General features: G+C 35.8%; 1 protein-coding gene across 1 annotated transcript; it reads left to right on the top strand.

Moving 5' to 3' along the window:
- The first annotated feature begins 743 nt into the window (after positions 1 to 743).
- On the top strand, positions 744 to 1,631 carry LOC124640970 (proteasome assembly chaperone 2). Its single transcript, XM_047178959.1, has one exon. The coding sequence runs from the start codon at positions 826 to 828 to the stop codon at positions 1,564 to 1,566; it is 741 nt and encodes a 246-aa protein (XP_047034915.1). The 5' UTR covers positions 744 to 825; the 3' UTR covers positions 1,567 to 1,631.
- The last annotated feature ends 16,838 nt before the right edge of the window (positions 1,632 to 18,469 follow it).

Here is an 18,469-nt window from a genome sequence, read left to right as displayed (position 1 = left end):
AAAAGCTTACCACACTGAACTGCAGTGCAGACTATGCAGTGCCCAAAATGGCAAATCAGAGCGATTTTGACACCTGCGTCAGATGGATGTCTATGAAACGACAATTATAAAATAGAAAATACATATCAAGGTATAAACTTACACATATAAACTAATTCGAGAGTCAAGTTAGTAAAATTACACGCTGTTCATGCTATTACAACGCTTGTATATCATACTTTTCATTTATAATTCAATTTTACAAATATGCATTAATTTGTTCCCGCCCGCCATCTTAAATTATGGATTAAGAAAATCGTGCAGAAACAGATGTGCCATAAAACTGGCAGTAGGTAAAATATCAATGAAAACAGACTTCACTTTGTCATGGTATGTTCTTACTTTCAAGAAAAAATAATTAAATTCACGAAAATTTGTGATAGCCCTCTTAAGAAAAAAAAACATCGTAATTAATATTAAAAACCCTAAAAATAAGTTCCTGGTTTTAATATATTACATGATTTTGCATTCAATTAGATATAAATAAACTTTTTGATATATTACATGATTTTGAATTCACTTAGATATTAACTTTTTGAGTAATGAAAAATGTAGGCAAAATACGAGCGACACTTCTGCAATTAACATCAATGAGGATGACTACATGTCACAATACGTCATCGAGATGTCAACAGACGACATAAGCGGGTAAATTATTTGTATGGATGTTCTTGTCTATCGCTAGAATATATGTCAATGGATATTTCTGTTTTGTTCAATGTTGTATTTGTGAAAGGTTGAAACTATTTGTTGGTTAAAAAACTGGAAATTTTGAAGTGTACAAAAATGGATCAAATTAATAATTGGAAAACGTTAACAAACTGTGATTTGAGTGGTTACACTCTTATTATACCAAGTGTGGCGGTTGGTAATGTCGCGCAGCTTGCTTGTGATTTACTTATTTCTTCCTTAAACATGAGAAAAATAGCGTTATTATATAGCCCGGCATTTATTCCCATATCCGGATATGATCCTTATAAGATTGGGTCGACCTCGATGTCTGTTTGCTGTGAACTATATGAGTGTCCAGAAGCAAAAATAATTATTCTACAGCTGAGAGCGCCGCTAGTTTATAAATATGCAAGACAATTTCTGAATGACGTGGTCGACAAATTCAAGGCTGAAAATGTGAAAGATATAATAATTTTAACAAGTAGTTTTGCTCATGAGAAGAGGCACATAATGTCATCTCAGTTCCGATATGTTGTCAATGATTTGAGTCCTCACACAAGCAAGTTGAGGATGTTAGACTGGGCAGAACATGAACATAGAGGAGAGACTGTCAAAATACTAGGAGGAGGTTTTGCTTCATTACTTTTTGAAATTAGTAAGGAGAAGTCTGTCCCGTCTTTGGTTCTGTACAAGTTTGCCTCAGAAGGAGACAATATACCAGATGCATTTGAAATGGTTCAGTATTTGAACATTATAGTACCACTGTTTGATGGCCCAGACATCTATTCACAACTAATCCACCCGGTGTCTTGGAACCTGATGTTTGGAGGACCACCACCAACAAATATTTACTAAAAGTTAACGATAAATACTAGACAAAAAATAAAAATATTGTATTTTATAAAAAAATATTTTTCTGATGTTTGTTGTTTTAATTACACACCTATTACAGACTATTTTTTAAATAACTAATTCAATGTACCCATAATAAGCATATACATATAAAAAATAATACATCAAAGTAATTAGTCCTTGTCTGAGCTTTGTTGGGCAAAGCATGATAGTTACATTTATACACAACTAGATGGCGCCACCTGTATGCCAACGCGTGAAAATGAAAAGCAGGGAAAACTACGAAGAACAGAATGTTATAGTGAAGTAGCCTGGGAAAGTTTGTCATTTCATAATCTGAAAAGTTTCAAGAATACTTTGATGAATTAGTCGTTAGAGTTCGTATTAATCACTACATAGTATAAAACAACGTCGCTTTTTCTGTCACTATATCCCTTTGTACGCTTAATTCTTCAAAACTAGGCAACCGATTTTCATGCGGCTTTTTTTAATAGATAGAGTGATTAAAGAGGAAAGTTTATATGTATAATAACATACATTAAATATTGGGGAAATACTGTTATCCCGTGCGAAGCCGGGGCGGGTCTCTAGTAAATAAATAAATGGTTTAAAATCAATCAGTCTAAAAAGTTCGTTATAAGTACCTAGGTATGTTACGCTATCATGATAAAATTAGTTAGAGTAGCAAAATAAATATTATAATGATGAAAAGGGAAAAAGCTTACTATATTGGAATCCAGATGAACATTAGTATTTGTCATAGACAACCGTTATTCCTATGGGAAATGACTCCTGTTTAATATTCTACAAGGAGAGCATGTTTTAATTAATTTGATCCCGACCACGATTACACGATACTCGGTAATAAACAATTAAAAATTCAAAGCAGATTTCATTATAAGACAGCAGATTCATAGTCATAGTAGAGTGGTTTGGTACCTATTCGCTTAGCGGAAAGTTTTGAAAATACAGCCTGCAACCTACTCGTATAGCTACATATATTTAATTATGTAGGTATATAACTTTTTGAAAATATGAATCGAAGATGGGACGACCGGAAATTACATACCTAGGTGTCTATGGCATATTTTGTCGGTTCTTTTCCATGAGACCCTTTTTTTTGGAACCCTTTTCTTTGGAAGCGTGTTTTTCTTACCTATATATATATATAAAAAAAATGTTTCAGCTAAATAAATAACGTTAATCGCCTTCTTAAAGTGGATTTTTCTTAATCACCTAACCTACCCACGCTCTTAATCTGTTCGAAATATGTTTATGTTTGTTTAAACAACAGTTCTGGAAAACACAATGTTGGCGCCCAAAACTAAACAGCTTAACAAGAGCAATAAACCCATATTTGTAGGTAGACAAACTTTATAACTGCTACACATATACCTAATAATGAAAGTAATTGCAGTTGGATCACATGGCCATTAAGCTTATGTGCCAACTTGGATTGCCGGCTCCAAATAATAGTGCGCGGATTGTATTACCTTCGGACCTAGGTATAGGTGTTGTAGATAATTTTGTATTATACTGAGGTACCTATCAAATGTAAATGATTAACAACTGTAGAGGTAGGGAACGTGTGTTCCTCATTTGCTAACTAATACTTAATTACTGGATATTTTTTTATTTTATTTGATTTCTTAATTGTCACTCTGATTTAGAAAATATATATGCATCTGATATGATAAAAACGTGGATTCAAACCAGATCAGTGCTAAGGCTAGATAACAAGACTAAAGACGTTGTTATTATTTAGTCAATCTACAGATTAACTAAATAATTCCACTAAATATAAGTACAAATCTAAGAGCAGCCATGAGCAATTGTTTTAGAACCATTTGGTCCACATGCCATCATGCAAGCAGACACCTAAATATAGGTACACATTAAGGCTGTTCAGACAAATAATTAAGCTGTCATAATTTTGTACTACCCTAATTTTACTACAACACTAAGAACCTGTCCAAAACGCCTAGTAACATTCATAAAATGTGAACAGATTTATTAGTTAAATGGTCCAGCTGTGAAGCGGTGCGAAGTTTCTCAGCACTCAGCGTCGGTTTATATTTACGTCGCCACACAGCAAAACAATTTAACTTTACGTCCGTTCCCGGCTTTAACAATGATTGCCGTTTGTCCGTATTTTCACCCACTTTCATACCAGGACAGCTAAACGACTTAATTGAAATAGAAGCAAGCGTAGTCAACAGATCCCCCGTAATTATGGCAAAATGGAAAAAATAACGACATTTGGGTTCATTTGGGACGTCTGTATCCATTTGGAAATGGAAATCCGTCTGTGAATTACGTAACAATTACTGTATATTCCCAGCAAGAATATATTTCGTTTTAGCAGTCGATGATGACACATTTAATAATGTTATTAAATTCATACCCACCCACGGGGTGTCGATGGGTAGTTATTAGGAATAGAGTTGTATTATATTTCGATTATGTACCTAGGTACCAGTATTTATGTACCTAAATGTATGTGTGTGTGGTTCCTATCTCTAAGTTCTAGCCGACGGGATATAAATTATGAGAACAGTTGCAAAGCACCATATGTCCTACCTACGTACGTAGTGTCTCGACCTCGAGGAGCTTGTTGATGATGTCGCAAACTCATCTTCCTCGCAACACGAAGGATTCTGAAGAGGTGGTATTTTGGCTAGGTATGTTAGTTTCTCCACTCAATTTGCGGACTCAAAACACGAAATCATATGAGGTACTATAGTGAGGATCAAAAAGAAAGAGAAGAAATGAAAAAAAGAGCCTTATCTCGGAGCTAAATAATCTGGTTTCATGTTAAAACTTATCTCTAACTACACACTTCCAACGCACTGTAGTAGACAATGGCTTGGTAAGAGTGAACAATATAAATCTGGGAAAAATAAAGTGTGTATAAGAGTAGGGATTGAACCCTCTGTGGCCCACCCAGCGCGCACTAAAGTGTTATAAATCGCCTGTTATCGCCTCTGAGCAATAACTACTTTATGGCGCTATAAAGACAACGCAACGTTATCTATCACATACTCCAAGAGATTTTCCTTAAAATATTGAAAAAGGGAATTTAGGTCCCCTCCAAAAAACGCTATACTGTTTTGCTTTGTTCTTAGTTGATCTCCTCGTTACGACTTGAAGCGAAGCAAAAAAAGATAAGAAATATTCCGAGCAACAACAGATATGAGCTAAGATGCCTATTATATAGTTTACTTCGTTAGTAGTTTAGAAAATTAATGCTACGGTGCTACGTTCGCTACGAATGGCTACGGGCTACGAGTTTAAAAATTCAAATGTTTGTACGTAGCAAGTGTTCTAATAACCAGTAGCCTGACATCACGACTGGTCTGTACCTACGTTCTATTTACCTCGAACAGCGGCTTGTCGCTTTATCCCAACATAATCGAATTTTGCCCTTTGGAATTGGAAATTGTTTATGTATAACTATGGCGGTCGAATAAATAAAATGGGTCACGTTGCGGTAGCGTGACGTGAACGTGTTCTAAATAAATATCTAACTTGTACCCATATTTTGTTGATGAATGGCCGCCGCAGTATTTAGGGGCAAAGATAAACTCATAACGTTGTATTTAGGGAGTGCCTCACTTCAACTGTTAAAATAAGCCGATTGAGCTCAACTTTTGGACAGGAAAATAAGCGAAGTTATTTAAAATTCAGGGTCATCAAAAATTATAATATAAAAACACAACAAACATTTACACTACAATATCAAGGTAATTTCAGGGGAAAATAAATAAAATCTTATTTACCCGTTTATTAAATTCACAAAATTTCCGGTGGAGGCGAAATATTCACATTCCTAAAAGCTTTATTGCCAAAAAAGGGTCGCTTGTTTACGGAGTCCCAGTTAACCGGGTAAAGTCTTCATTTTTAAAACAAAGGGCTTCGGTGGGACGTGGGTTTATCTCACGGGAAGGCTGGACTCGCCCGATCAATTAAACGTGCTCACATAACACACATTCGGCAGCCACTTACTACTACAGCACTAGGGCTGTGACACGTCACACACGAGGACGTATATAGTTGCCAAGTCAAAATTGAACTCTGAGATTCGCTTCCAATCAGAAGTTCTGTTACTCGATATTGCACTAGTTGTTGCATCTTCGATAGTTATTATCTTATCGGGAAATGCGGTTTCAATCAACAGTTCAGGAGTTTGGTTACAGCCCTAGTAGCGAGATATGTGACGTCAACTGCATTATTTATTAGGTACTTGAGCGATATTTCCGCATCTGGTTTATAACTCGATGACGCAATGAAAGCAGTGTGCACGTGATGCTGCATTTTTATTGAATGCGGGCCGAGGTAAATGCGAGTTGGAAATTCGAGATGATATCTCTGTGAACCAATATGTACTTTGCACATGTTTTTTATTGGAAAACTATGTATTTAGGTACCTGCATAACTGGAACAACTTTTATATTTACACTTAGGGCACGTTCAGATTTGTCTGAAACAAAAATACATCACTAAAAATACCCAGATATTTGGTAATTAAAACTCACTTTCAAACAGATTGGGTTTATTCACACGAACCTGTCCACATATAAAAATAGCCTTTGGACTTTTAGACCTTTTCGCAAAACACTAAAGGTCAGGTTCTCCAACATTAGGTACCTATAGGTTATGTAACCAGTGCCTGGGTACCACCGACCCTTTAAAAGTCCCATGTTTTTATTTACGTAGGTATCTAGGTATCATTAAGGAAAATATCTACTCATTTGTAAACATATTTGAGAAAAATTCCATCTCTGTGTTATTCTAAACTTATGAAGAGGTAGAGTATGTTGATATATGACCGTCTGTGTCAGTTTCTATCGCAACTCTTTTCACCGCAATGGATACATTACGCACGGCACAAAGATATTCATCGCGATAACAAATGACTGCTTCATAAACTGCAAAGGCTGCGATTTCCAAAGCAAATAAACTCCTTAATGGGTTTATCTTTAACATATTTTATCTCGCTCCATCTTAAGGATGATAGATTAAGTGGTCTCTCTCTACAATAATTAGGATGACAAGAAATAATGCTTCCCAATTGTTTGTCGCTGGGAACTTTGATTAAGTGGTGGAAGTTCGAAGCTCTTGATCGTTAAGTAGGCGGTTTCCACGGATATTTGTTAAGACAAAAGCCCAGTTTTCGTGAGCAGCCGTACGTTTTGTTAAGTACTAAAGAGATGGATTAACAATTCTGATTCCATTACACAATGTTTCACTTGTTGTTTTACTGACTTTAACAAGGAATAAAGTTGTGTAACGAAGATTAAGGGGTTTTATGAACGGTATCAGATTGTTAAATGCAGTAGGAATAGACATCAATCAAAACATATTTCTTTCTTTACAAGATTATTCTCTATAAAAAATAACGCTACTTGACAAAGGTCAAAATAAACTAATTTCGTCGTCGGCATGAAATTACATGTGCTCTATAAACAAATCATTTATTTAGCATGAAATGCAGTTTCTGTGAAGTTTATTTATGTAGTATCGATATATTGCAGTTGACGAATATCCGACTAGGCGAGCGACATTAGAGCGACCCGTTCACTGTGAGCGACCTTACCACGTTCAACCAACTGATAAATTTGGGCAATTTATCGTGAAATTACTCGATATTGCTGCGCTAACTTTTACATCCCCCTCTCCACCCCCGATATATTGGCATAAAAGCCTGATCCGCATTCACACCCCTTCATAAAGTATCAAACTCAATTGTCACGTCACACATATCAGCTACACGTCGTATTGAAACGCGTCGCTGTATTCGACGCAATGAAATATAAATAAAACAACATAATTTATAAAATAAACATCCTTCGTACAATACGATAACAGTTAAAAGGAACGTAACCCTCAGTAAAAGTTATCATTATGTTTACTTTTATTACTCTCTTTATTGCCCAGTTTTTTTTACGACGAGGCTCCGACAGTCGCCAGAATTTAAGATATTTTTTCTTTTAAATTGAGGACAGCTTCCTTCGACAAAAATATGTAGCATCTATTTTTGACTTATAAAATATATTCGCCACCCTCTCCGTTTTACGCAGTATGACGTCCAGGAATATCGCATAAAAGGAAATGGTGAAAAGATTTTTTATTCAGAGTGTGCGTTTGACCGCAGCTTCGCCTATTGGCAAGAAGATGCATGAGTAAATAGGTAGGGCACGCTTTATGTGTATGCAATGGTCAAATATTGACATGCTAAGGGTAGAATTGGATCGAGCGTGGCTGCGCGAACGGTACTAAAATACGCCAAATTTCCAGCTATAAACGTAAAATAAACCAGTGAACGATATACATATGTATATTGATATTTAGTATACAGTGAATTGCGTAATTCTTTTAGCAACATCAATCAGACAGGAACGTTTAATCTTTTCACAGAGTCAAAACATTTTTAAAATACTGCCAATAAAAATGGAAAAAAGCGTTAAAAGTAATAGCTCTTCACAGTTTTATTGTGAGAGTGCGATACGGCTTTTGTTGAGGCAACAATAATAAAAAGTACTTTGAAACAGAACAATGTACGTAATTTGTATTGCAGGGATGTTATTTCACTTATACGTCGAGTTATTGGGGCATAAGAAGTAAGTAATTATTTAGCTGCTAATACTGAGAACGGATACTAATGACTAACCTATTAATGTGCTTTTTATATCATGATTTTTTTGTAATTAATTATATCTTGAAAAAAGCTGTAGGTATTTACGAGTATTACGTTCTGTTGTCATAATGATCAATTTACAAAATGTGTTTGCGGTAAACTAGTGTAAACAATAGTATCAGTTTCCATATTAAGTTCTTGTGTAACCACTAATTACCCTGTGACATTAGATAGCCGCAACTATACCTAATTGTTAACACATTCTATTAATACTTAACTAAACGAGGGTGAGAATTATGATGAATATTTTAATTATTCATTTGTATTGCACGATGTTTGACCCAGATGAATTTTCGTGATTGCTTTATCGCGGTTGAGCGCTTTGAATTAACCTAAAACTACTGCATTGCGAACATCTCTGTGGAATGTAGGTAGTAAGCCTTTTTATAAAATACCTGGGTAATATATTGGAATTGTGTTGCTGGGGAGTTTGTTCCACCACTTCTCTTCCATTTTAGGGACTGTCTTTTATAAATTTGACATCCAAAATGTGCTGATTTTCAGCCTATACTTTGAAGAAATCACTTTTATCTTTAATTCTCATTTCAATATATAAATAATAATTGAGTATATAAATTCTCGCGAATCAGACACTATATTATAATCAACATAAATGTGGTATCCTAACTTCTAAAAACAAAATAACAACATAAACCGCTGTCACAAAATTATAAGCAGTTATCATCATACTAAAACCTCATTAAGGCGGGACTTATTAGAAATGGACCCATAATGGGGTGAGAATAGACAAAATTTGCCTTAACGACCCGTTGCGGAAACGTCACTTAATTTAATAATATGATAATGGTACTTTAAATATAATTATACGTCTTATTTTCGTAGCAATATATCAAGGCCTTGAAAGGGCCGGATACATTATATGACGGTCTTTTCACCAAGTTATTATAAGAAAACACAAAAGAAAGAGGGAAGTGTGTCCCTTGAGGTTTTATTTACTCTTTAAGTTCTGTCATTTTTTGTGCGTCAATTTTGTTTTTATTTTTATATAGTGATGCAAGTGGAAGTTTCTGATGAAACTTATTGTCGATAACGCCACAAGCATTTCTGACATTAAGAAAACACAATATCTATGTTATATAAAAAAAAAACTTTAGTATTTAAAAACGCACTATGCTTATAACATATTTCGATAAACCATGAAGATGCATAGAATCCTGATAAATAGTAACGGTTTTTTTTCTCTACAACCCTTATTTTTTACGTACCAGTGTAGCGGTATCAGTAATTGCCTAAGTTGCCGTCGTGTGGCGCTCGTGTGTCGGTGTGTCGCTTGATTAAACTGCTTGCGCCAGATTACGACTCTATTACATTTTAAATACACCGTTTGTAAGTACTGAATTCCAAATATGAAATTCATATTTAGAATATACGAACAGTATATAGTCTATGTATGCTTACCTGTGTAGAGGCATATTATGTAGGTATGTATATTGTGTCCGTCTTACCACAAAAACTTTTAAACGTCAGTTTATGCCTTGTCTAAAAAAATGTCAAATTATGACGTTGACTTATGGTTCATTTTGCAGCCAAAATTTTATTAGACAAGTGTAAAACAGGGTTTAAAGTTTTTGTAGTAAGGCCATAGATGTTTAATCGAGCTTACACAGTTGACCTTAAAGTCTAGCTTAGGCACGTGTGACAATGACGTCAGTTCTACACGTTTCTGTGACATGTTTTTGCGTTAGCATAGGTATAAACTACAGGTACATTAGTTGTTTACTTTGGGAATATATTAATGTAGTACATACTTGTTTAGTAGATAAGTAAGATGTGTAAAACTACTAGAGAGATTTATTGCATCATGAAATAATTCTCATAGCCTGATAAAAAACTCTGTCTTCGGAGTCCCATCTATGTCGAAAGCAAAATCTTTAATCAAAATGTTTCAGCCAGTCTAACATAAAGGTGCTACTAACAAACACACCTCAGTATAATATTAGGTTCATATAACCTCGAATAAGATTTTGGTTTGAGACGAAGGATTACTGAAGTAAAGCTTATACATTTAGCGTGTATTCTCTTGTAGGTAAGGTACACACAGCTCGTGGGAAACAGTTGAACCACAGAGAACGGAAAGATGAGTGGAGATGCCATAATGCAGGTAGGTCAGGTTCTTGTAGGTCAAGTAACGTATGATGAGTGTGTGATCAAAACGATCAGTTACAAGTCAGAGACTTTTTGGAACCGTGCAACTAGTGACGTTAATGTGACTTTTCAGAGGAGCCTGCAAAAGCCTATTTGAAATAAAAACATTTGACTTTCAACGAACGAGATGTTCGGGTCCCTTGTCAAATCAAGACCAATGGGTCAAAAATTTGCCTTGATTGATTGGTGACTTTATTTTAAATAAAAAACTTTTTTTCAAAAAAATTAAACCGACTTCCAAAAACATTAAAAAGTAAAAAAAAAACTAATTTTAGGTGCATCGGCCTAGAAGTCGGTGTCTAATGGATGTTACTAAGTTAATTTTGCCACCGACTTCTAGGCTTTATATAAGCCCAAATACGAGGTATTTTACATATTCAGTTGTCGAGTTCCCTCGACCTTCTCTGGTCTCCATCATCAGGTCAGCTCCAAACCTTCACTGTTGCAAAGGTCTCGTCAATACAAAGAATATAAGCCCAAACATGAGGTAGTTTACATATTCAGTTGTCGAGTTCCCTTGACCCTCTCTGGTCTCCATCATCAAGTCAGCTCCAAACCTTCACTGTTAAATAGTGCTTTGCATACACCTGAGTGTCAAGTTTTTACCCTATGTATGCCTACAACTTTCGAAGGTTGCCCTCGATTTCTCAGGGTTTCCATCATCAGATCCAGACCTGATGTCCCTGTAATCGATGTACATACATAGAAAAAAAAAAAAAATACCGGCCGAATTGAGAACCTCCTCCTTTTTGGGAAGTCGGTTAAAAAATGTTCCCCGTCTCCCGAACACCCGCATTTTGGCGCGCTACTTTCTAGGAGATGTTGCGTGATGACATCTCCGCTAGTCATTTTATTCTCCATGTACTCACTACTCGTCGAAAACAGCTGAACTAACTACCACGTGTTACCTACTGCATCCATTGTTCCCGAGAGAGTACTTAATATCTAACTGGTGCGATCGGTTGGTGATGTGTACATACCCGCTAATTGTTTGCTCAATCATCTGGCTTAATGCTCCGGTAATACGCTAGTCATGTGAGAAATGAATTAGGACACAAATGATGGTCTGTGTGTATAGGTTGGGATCGGGCGTCAACTGTAGAAGTGTTTTATCACCACATAGTATAAAACAAAGTCGCTTTCTCTGTCATGGGGAATGACAGAGAAAACGACTTTCTTTGCACTTTCGACATCTCTATATTAATGGCGTCCACGACCGATTTCGGCCACGGCGGCTGTTCTCACTTAAGGAGATCAGCCAGGTGCGCAGGACATATTATAGTGCACGAGCATTTGCGCAGACACAGGTGCACTCCCTATTCCTTAGAATAGAATAGAATAGAATAGAATAGGTCTTTATTTGCTTAGAATGTAGGTACATACAAAATGGGATGGTAAATAATACAATAGGATCCGTGTACATTCTGCCTTGTTGGCATGCAAATGCAATAATTATTATACAAAATTGTTTAAGGCAAATCGATTATTGAGTTGTATCATCTAGGAAGTCTTGAACAGAATAATAACATTTATCTACAAGAAACTTTGTGAAGCATTTTTTAAATTTCATCAATGGCAGGGTTTTCATTTGATGAGGAATTTTATTAAAGATAACAGGAGCCATACAGATAACACTTTTTTTTTAATAAGCTAGTTTTAAATTTGCCTGTGGATAGTGAGTGCTGATATTGAGATCTTAATGATGTATTTCGTTTTCTAGATTCTGAAAGTGTTGTAAATAAATTTCGGTTCGCTATAACAAATAATGATAATTCCAGGATATAGAGTGATGGGAAAGTTAATAGTTTCTGAGACTTAAATATAGGCACACAACTGTCGGTAACTTTGAGACCAAATATAGCTCTCAAACAGCGCTTTTGAGCTTTAAAAATGCTTTCTCGTTCGCTACAATAGCCCCAAAATATTACACCAAATCTCAAGGTAGAAATTACAAGACCATGGTAGGCCACCAATATTGTTGACAAATTTACTTTTTTGGATAGGTTAAATAACATAAACGCGGCTGTACTTAAACGTTTACAGATATCTTCTGCTTGCGGCTTCCAAGTTAACTGGCTATCAATAAGAATTCCTAAAAATTTTGTGATATTCACTTTGTCGATATTTTGACCACTGTAGTTGATATCCATGTCACCTGCATATATTCGTTGGTGAAAATGCATAGTTTTAGTTTTTTGTAGATTGATAGCTAGGTTATTATTGTCAAGCCATTTTATTAAACTGCTGATTGAATTGTTGATATCAGTTACGTACGAGTCTTTATTGATACATGAAACTATTGAAGTGCTGTCGTCTGCAAATAAAACCATTGGATTAGATATATGACGTGGCAGGTCATTAATATATAACAAAAATAGTAAAGGACCGAGGACACTTCCCTGCGGGACTCCATATTTTATTTCTTTAAAAGACGATAAATATTTTAGTTCATTTCTAGATTTTAAACACAGGCTTGATATCTCTGTACATTGTCTGCGGCCTTTAAGGTACGTTTTTATTAGATTAAGAACATTACCACGAATACCGTATGCATGAAGTTTGGTTAAGAGAATATCGTGGTCCACGCGGTCAAAAGCTTTCGACATATCCGCATATATTGCACATACCGGTATCTTGGAATCTACTTTAGGCATTATTTCTTCACTCTCATAACCCGATGGGACGGCAATCCGACACGACCGGAAAGAGATCAGGCGCAGGACCGACATTTACGTGCTCTCCGATGCACGGGTGAATCAATCACCAACTTCTAGACTACAGGCTACTTTGTGAAAGTTTAAGAAAACCCACAAAGATATTTCGGCCCGAACCGGGAATCGAACCCGAGACCTGGAGCACAGCAGCCGCGCTTGCGACCACTGGGCCAACGAGGCAGTCAATTATCTCTATATTTATTATATGCTTAAATCTTTAAAACTACGCAACGGATTGGAGAAGAAGGTTTATGTGTATAATAACATCCAGCACTGGCGGGTTGCTAGTTTAACAAATATTTGATGATTGTATGGGAGTGTTACTGTTTCTCTGGAATCCTGAAACTCCTGCACTGTGGCCCAGAAGAAACATGCCTGGATTTTACTGAGTAAAGTTTCATTCAGCGTTATCCACGTTCAATAAATAAAACCCTATTTGTTGATTTGCCACTTACAAAGAAAGGGTTAACTCTTACCAACAGTATTTTCAAATTGTAAGTTACAGAACAAATGAGGATACCCTTCGATTCTTCTAAATTTGGACTAAGAAAGTGCTTTCTAAAAATAGGCAAGAAATAAATAAACTGATGCAGAGTATACTTATCATAACGTAGGCAATTAGCCTAGCCGACCATACGTTAATGACTCATTCTGGTTCACAGGCTATCCAAAACAGGTTGTAAGTATATACGGTAAACATAATAAATTCTTCATAGAGATCGAAGTTCCGTGAAGGTTTTTTGCTATAGATACAAATAACGTGGGATTTATTTTGATAATACTGTTGTTGCTATTTGATTGCCACGCATAATTGATTCATTTATATTAACGATTTTGTATAAGAAATTGTATAATTTTCCTCGTATTAAATGTTATTGATCGGCACTGCCCACGCTTGTTCGTTATATTTAATGCTAAAGGAATGCTGAATAAGATGAATATCGATATCAAATTGAAACTGACATATTTCTTGAGACAGTGTAAAGGATAACAACGCCCTTAGGATAATATAAACGACAGTTTTCTTAAAACAACTGTTGATTGTGAATTTTGCATATTCATTTTCGAAGTTAATAGTTGTTTTAGGCAACAAAAACGGACGTGTATGTTTTCTGTGAAGTTTACCTCTGAGGTCTTTGAAATACGTTGATAAAAACCAGTAAAATCCTCACTTCAGTGAAGTAGTTCATTCCCAGCTCTAATAATGATGAATCCAGCTTCCCTATATACTTACCTAGTAATATATCGACCTAGTAATATTCCAAAATATTGGTCGCAAAAACAAAACAATAACGAATTGTGTCACCGTAAGAGAGTTTCAAGACAAGTTAATTAAAGCACTTTATTGGGTGCATCAATTCCGAACTATACGGAGCACTAAGTTACGACTTGTGAGTTCAAAATGAAACCTTTTCAGGCGCCAGGTTACGCGGCGCGGTGACGTTGTACCGCAAGTACCGAATGAAAGATACGCCGAAATATTCAGCCGGTAAGTAAGGGTGGTTTCAGATTATCAGCCATTGGTGTCCAAGTTATACTTAGAAAGTACCTACATACAAACTCATACTCGAGAGGTTCCGGTTGGTTCAAATCAAATCAAATCAAATCACCAGGCCACCACGACTTCACACCGCACCGCAAGCGTGGTGATTAATGCTCAATCCTTCTCCGTGAGAGAGGAGGCCTGTGCCCAGCAGTGGGACGTTAAAAAAGGCTGTAACAGTACTTAACTATAAGTTAGTTTCATTTATACTGAATACTAGCTGTTTTCCCTATTTTACTCCTGTTTCCGAGGAAACCTACGTCACCTGATCAACACTAAAAAAAAATTTCAAATCGTTTCAGTTACCTATCGTTTCTTTAAGGTAGGTAACATACAAGAAAATGTTACTTCTTCTAAATTAATTTTCTATTCTATGTTAGTATAGACATTGATAAGCATAAGAAATAAAGCTGAAGAGTTTTGTTGTTTACTTAATTACCTGAACCACAGGTCAAACCGAAAAAGCATATTATAGTGAGTAGTATATAGTATATCTTACCTTTGTCCGGGTGTATCAAGTTCCCATGGGATTTGGGTAAAGAAAGCATAAAATGAGTCAAATCGCACATTCAGCCTATTTATGAAGACATATGATAACACGTGATGGGTAACACGCTATTTATTATAATTTGTAAGAAGCTCGTGAGGTAGTGACGGAGGTGTCTTATGTCCTTACATTATTTACAATCGTTCGCAGTAGATAGATACAAGATTTTCAAAATTTTGTTCTTCATTACATTTTTATAACAGGCTAGTTTCTTCATCAAAAGTAAAAGTCAAAGTAATTTCTAAAGTAAAAGTAACGGTCAAATTCGTGTTTTCAAGGCTAAAGTAACAGCAAAACTAATAGAAAAACGAATTTGACCGTTACTTTTACTTTATGACATTACTTTGACTTTTACTTTTGATGAAGAAACTGGCTGTAAATACTCACTTATGGCATCGTAAAGGTTGTTGAAACTGTTTTATGTGACGTTATAATATTTCGCGTCTTAGTCTTAGTCTGAGTCGCGCGTCTTTATTTCAGACATTTAGTCCATAGTTTTTTACACAAAAACACAAAAAAAAGTTAGTAGGGTTATTAATGTAAACACCTTTCTTCTTACATATTAACAAGAGGTTAATTTCAATATAGCCCAGTATTTTCTCAAACATTTTACATAAAGAATCCGTTACAGTTTTGTAAGCCACAACTTTGATTATCTGTATCTAAACTAGCAAGGCTTCCATACAAACACAACTAACCAGACTGCTACTAACTGTAAGTGAAATACAATCTATGAGCGTTAGTGAACATGTGAACTCGGGCCGTGGAGAACAAAATGATGAGTGGAGATGTCATAATGGAAAATCTCCTAAGAATGTAGCGGACCAAAATGCGGGTGTTCGGGGGACGACTAACGTAGTGACGTTTTACTTGCTACGCCTTTCTTTGGAACCCCTTCTTAAAACCAAGTCACCTATCAATCGCCAGATGTCTGAAAGAACCCGACCACCTCGTTAGTTCACTAGCAACCGTGCGTAATTGCCCTAGAAGAAGGCGCCTGACCTACCTGCCTTATGGCATCTCCACTCATTTATCCTTCCTCCGTGACTCAGCCCAAGCGTTCAGGGCTTACATTTCTCGTGTGCCCAATACACAAGACCTTTGTCGGCCTATCATTGGAAATGGAGATTAACAGTTAGCTCGAATCCTCCAAATACAATTAAAACAAACGAGACTAGGTCCAAAGTACTGCGATTTAATCATGCGGAATTGAGATATTTGTTTGTTTTACGATTTTTCTTTGTACAGATAATGGGTTTTGTGATCGATCCTTCGCACTAAACGGATACTATTGAGATTAACATAGTTTAACGAGACGGTTTAATCTTTGGTATGTTTTTGAAGTGTTCTTCTTTGTTTTTTATCTGCAATTTGTAACAGATAAGCAGAGATGTTTTGTACTACGATTTGATTTGAGTGTCCCCCAATGAGAACATCCGCCAATTTTTTGTGATATTTCCACCCATGGAAGTGTAGAATTTTGAAGAGTGAAACTAAAACTACATATATGTATTTAAATCACAATCACAATCAATACCCAATCGCACACAAAAATATCGCGCTAATTAAAACACGCGCATGAAGACAACAGACTGGCGTGTTTATTTTGTTTGGAATTTATTTGTGTTGTCTGGCGACGCTGTCAAAGGCTGGCTGGGGCTGGTAGCATGGCCGAAGCCTGCGGGTCCTGCGCGTTGTGACTGACACCAGTAATTATGCGAACCGACGCCGCGCCGCCGTGCCGCCGCGTCGCCGACGGCCTCACGACAAACTTTTAATTGAACCGATGAAACAGTTTTTGGACCTCTATTTTATGAAATTGTTGGCACGAAACTTTTTACAATATTATTAATATTACATTGTGTTTGATTGGCTTTTTAGTGACGTGATGTGAGTTGTGGAGTAGTACTTATGATCAAGTTGAGTTCTTGAAAGTTTGTAGATAGATAACTTTAATTGAAGTACTGTGTAAGTTTGGGTATCTTCGCTAAATTTGGTTTCCTATAACATTAATATTTTATAAAATTGTAAGTGTTATTTTAGTCATGAACTTTTAGCACGACTGATTTGGTAGCAAGATGTTTTCTTAGGTCCAAAAGCTCTGTTAATTTTTAAATCTTTGAATGAAAGTCGGTCTTATTAACTCGTACGCATATAAAATATATAGTATCTCGTAAGCCAACATATGTAGGTACAAATACATCTAAAAATAACACTGCTTCTTTATACATCTCGATAGAAACAATACGAACAAATATTAAAATTAAATGTAGGTAAAATATATTAAAGAAAGTTAAGAAAGAGAAAACATAAAATTCAATCAGCGCGACCTTTTTCTCGGAGACTCGGAGATATGTAAATTGTTTGTTATTTCGACAGCAGCCGACTTTCTCAGTGAGATATTTTTTTCTTTAAGTCTAAGCTCTATTGTCGGCCATTGAACGTTTAGCTAAGTCCAGTTAACGACCTTTGTGTTTGTTATTGACTTTGTCTACCTAGATTCTTGAACAACTTTCCAAATTGATACCAATAAATCTTGAAGCCAAAAATATGTCAATCATCAGAAAGTAATTTTAAAATATCGTAATAAAGGTCTGGCTCAAATTAGTTTGTGTTAACTTCTGAAGTATTAAGGTTATCGCTCGCTAACCCATCACGAGGCTTGGAACCTTTCCAAATGACACTAAAAAGATGATACCTATTCGCCGTCAAATATAATCTTTTCGTAAATCGTATGTCGTAAGCCAACAAGCGGGTTGACTTAAAACTGCTATCTGGGAACTGGGAACAGTCAACCTCCACCGATCCAATTTGTACAAAACTGCTGTATAATCAAGTCGTTTAAATTCACATTCTCCAAAAAATATAACTCGGTATTCCTATTCGTGTTGACTGTTACTGTTAACTGCGGTTGAATATTTTTGCATAATTATAGGTTTCTGACCAAAACATGTTCCATCGTTCACGTTTTATTCTCAAGAGGGAGTAGCGTGGAGCTGGGAGTCACATTAACGGCTGCACGAAAAGTGCTAAATGAATTCATAACGAGTCATAATTGAAGCATTTATCACCTTTACGTGTCACAATATGAATGCACAAATCAACAGTAATTAATATAGATTATAAACTACTTTTATTATGAAAGAAATAATTTGATATAGGAGGCTTATTACACATAACTTGTAAGTTATTTTCTAAAGTTTATTATTATACCCCTATAGAGTAAACTCCATTCGATA

This window comes from Helicoverpa zea, chromosome 21 (genome assembly GCF_022581195.2).
Source record: "Helicoverpa zea isolate HzStark_Cry1AcR chromosome 21, ilHelZeax1.1, whole genome shotgun sequence".
NCBI classification, from domain to species: domain Eukaryota; kingdom Metazoa; phylum Arthropoda; class Insecta; order Lepidoptera; family Noctuidae; genus Helicoverpa; species Helicoverpa zea.
The sequence above is the reverse complement of the archived record's forward strand: the minus strand, read 5'-3'. Positions and strand labels throughout refer to the sequence as shown.

Excerpts from the sequence above, each read along its gene's own strand:
- LOC124640970 (XM_047178959.1), top strand. The coding sequence starts at position 826 with ATGGATCAAATTAATAATTGGAAAACGTTAACAAACTGTGATTTGAGT.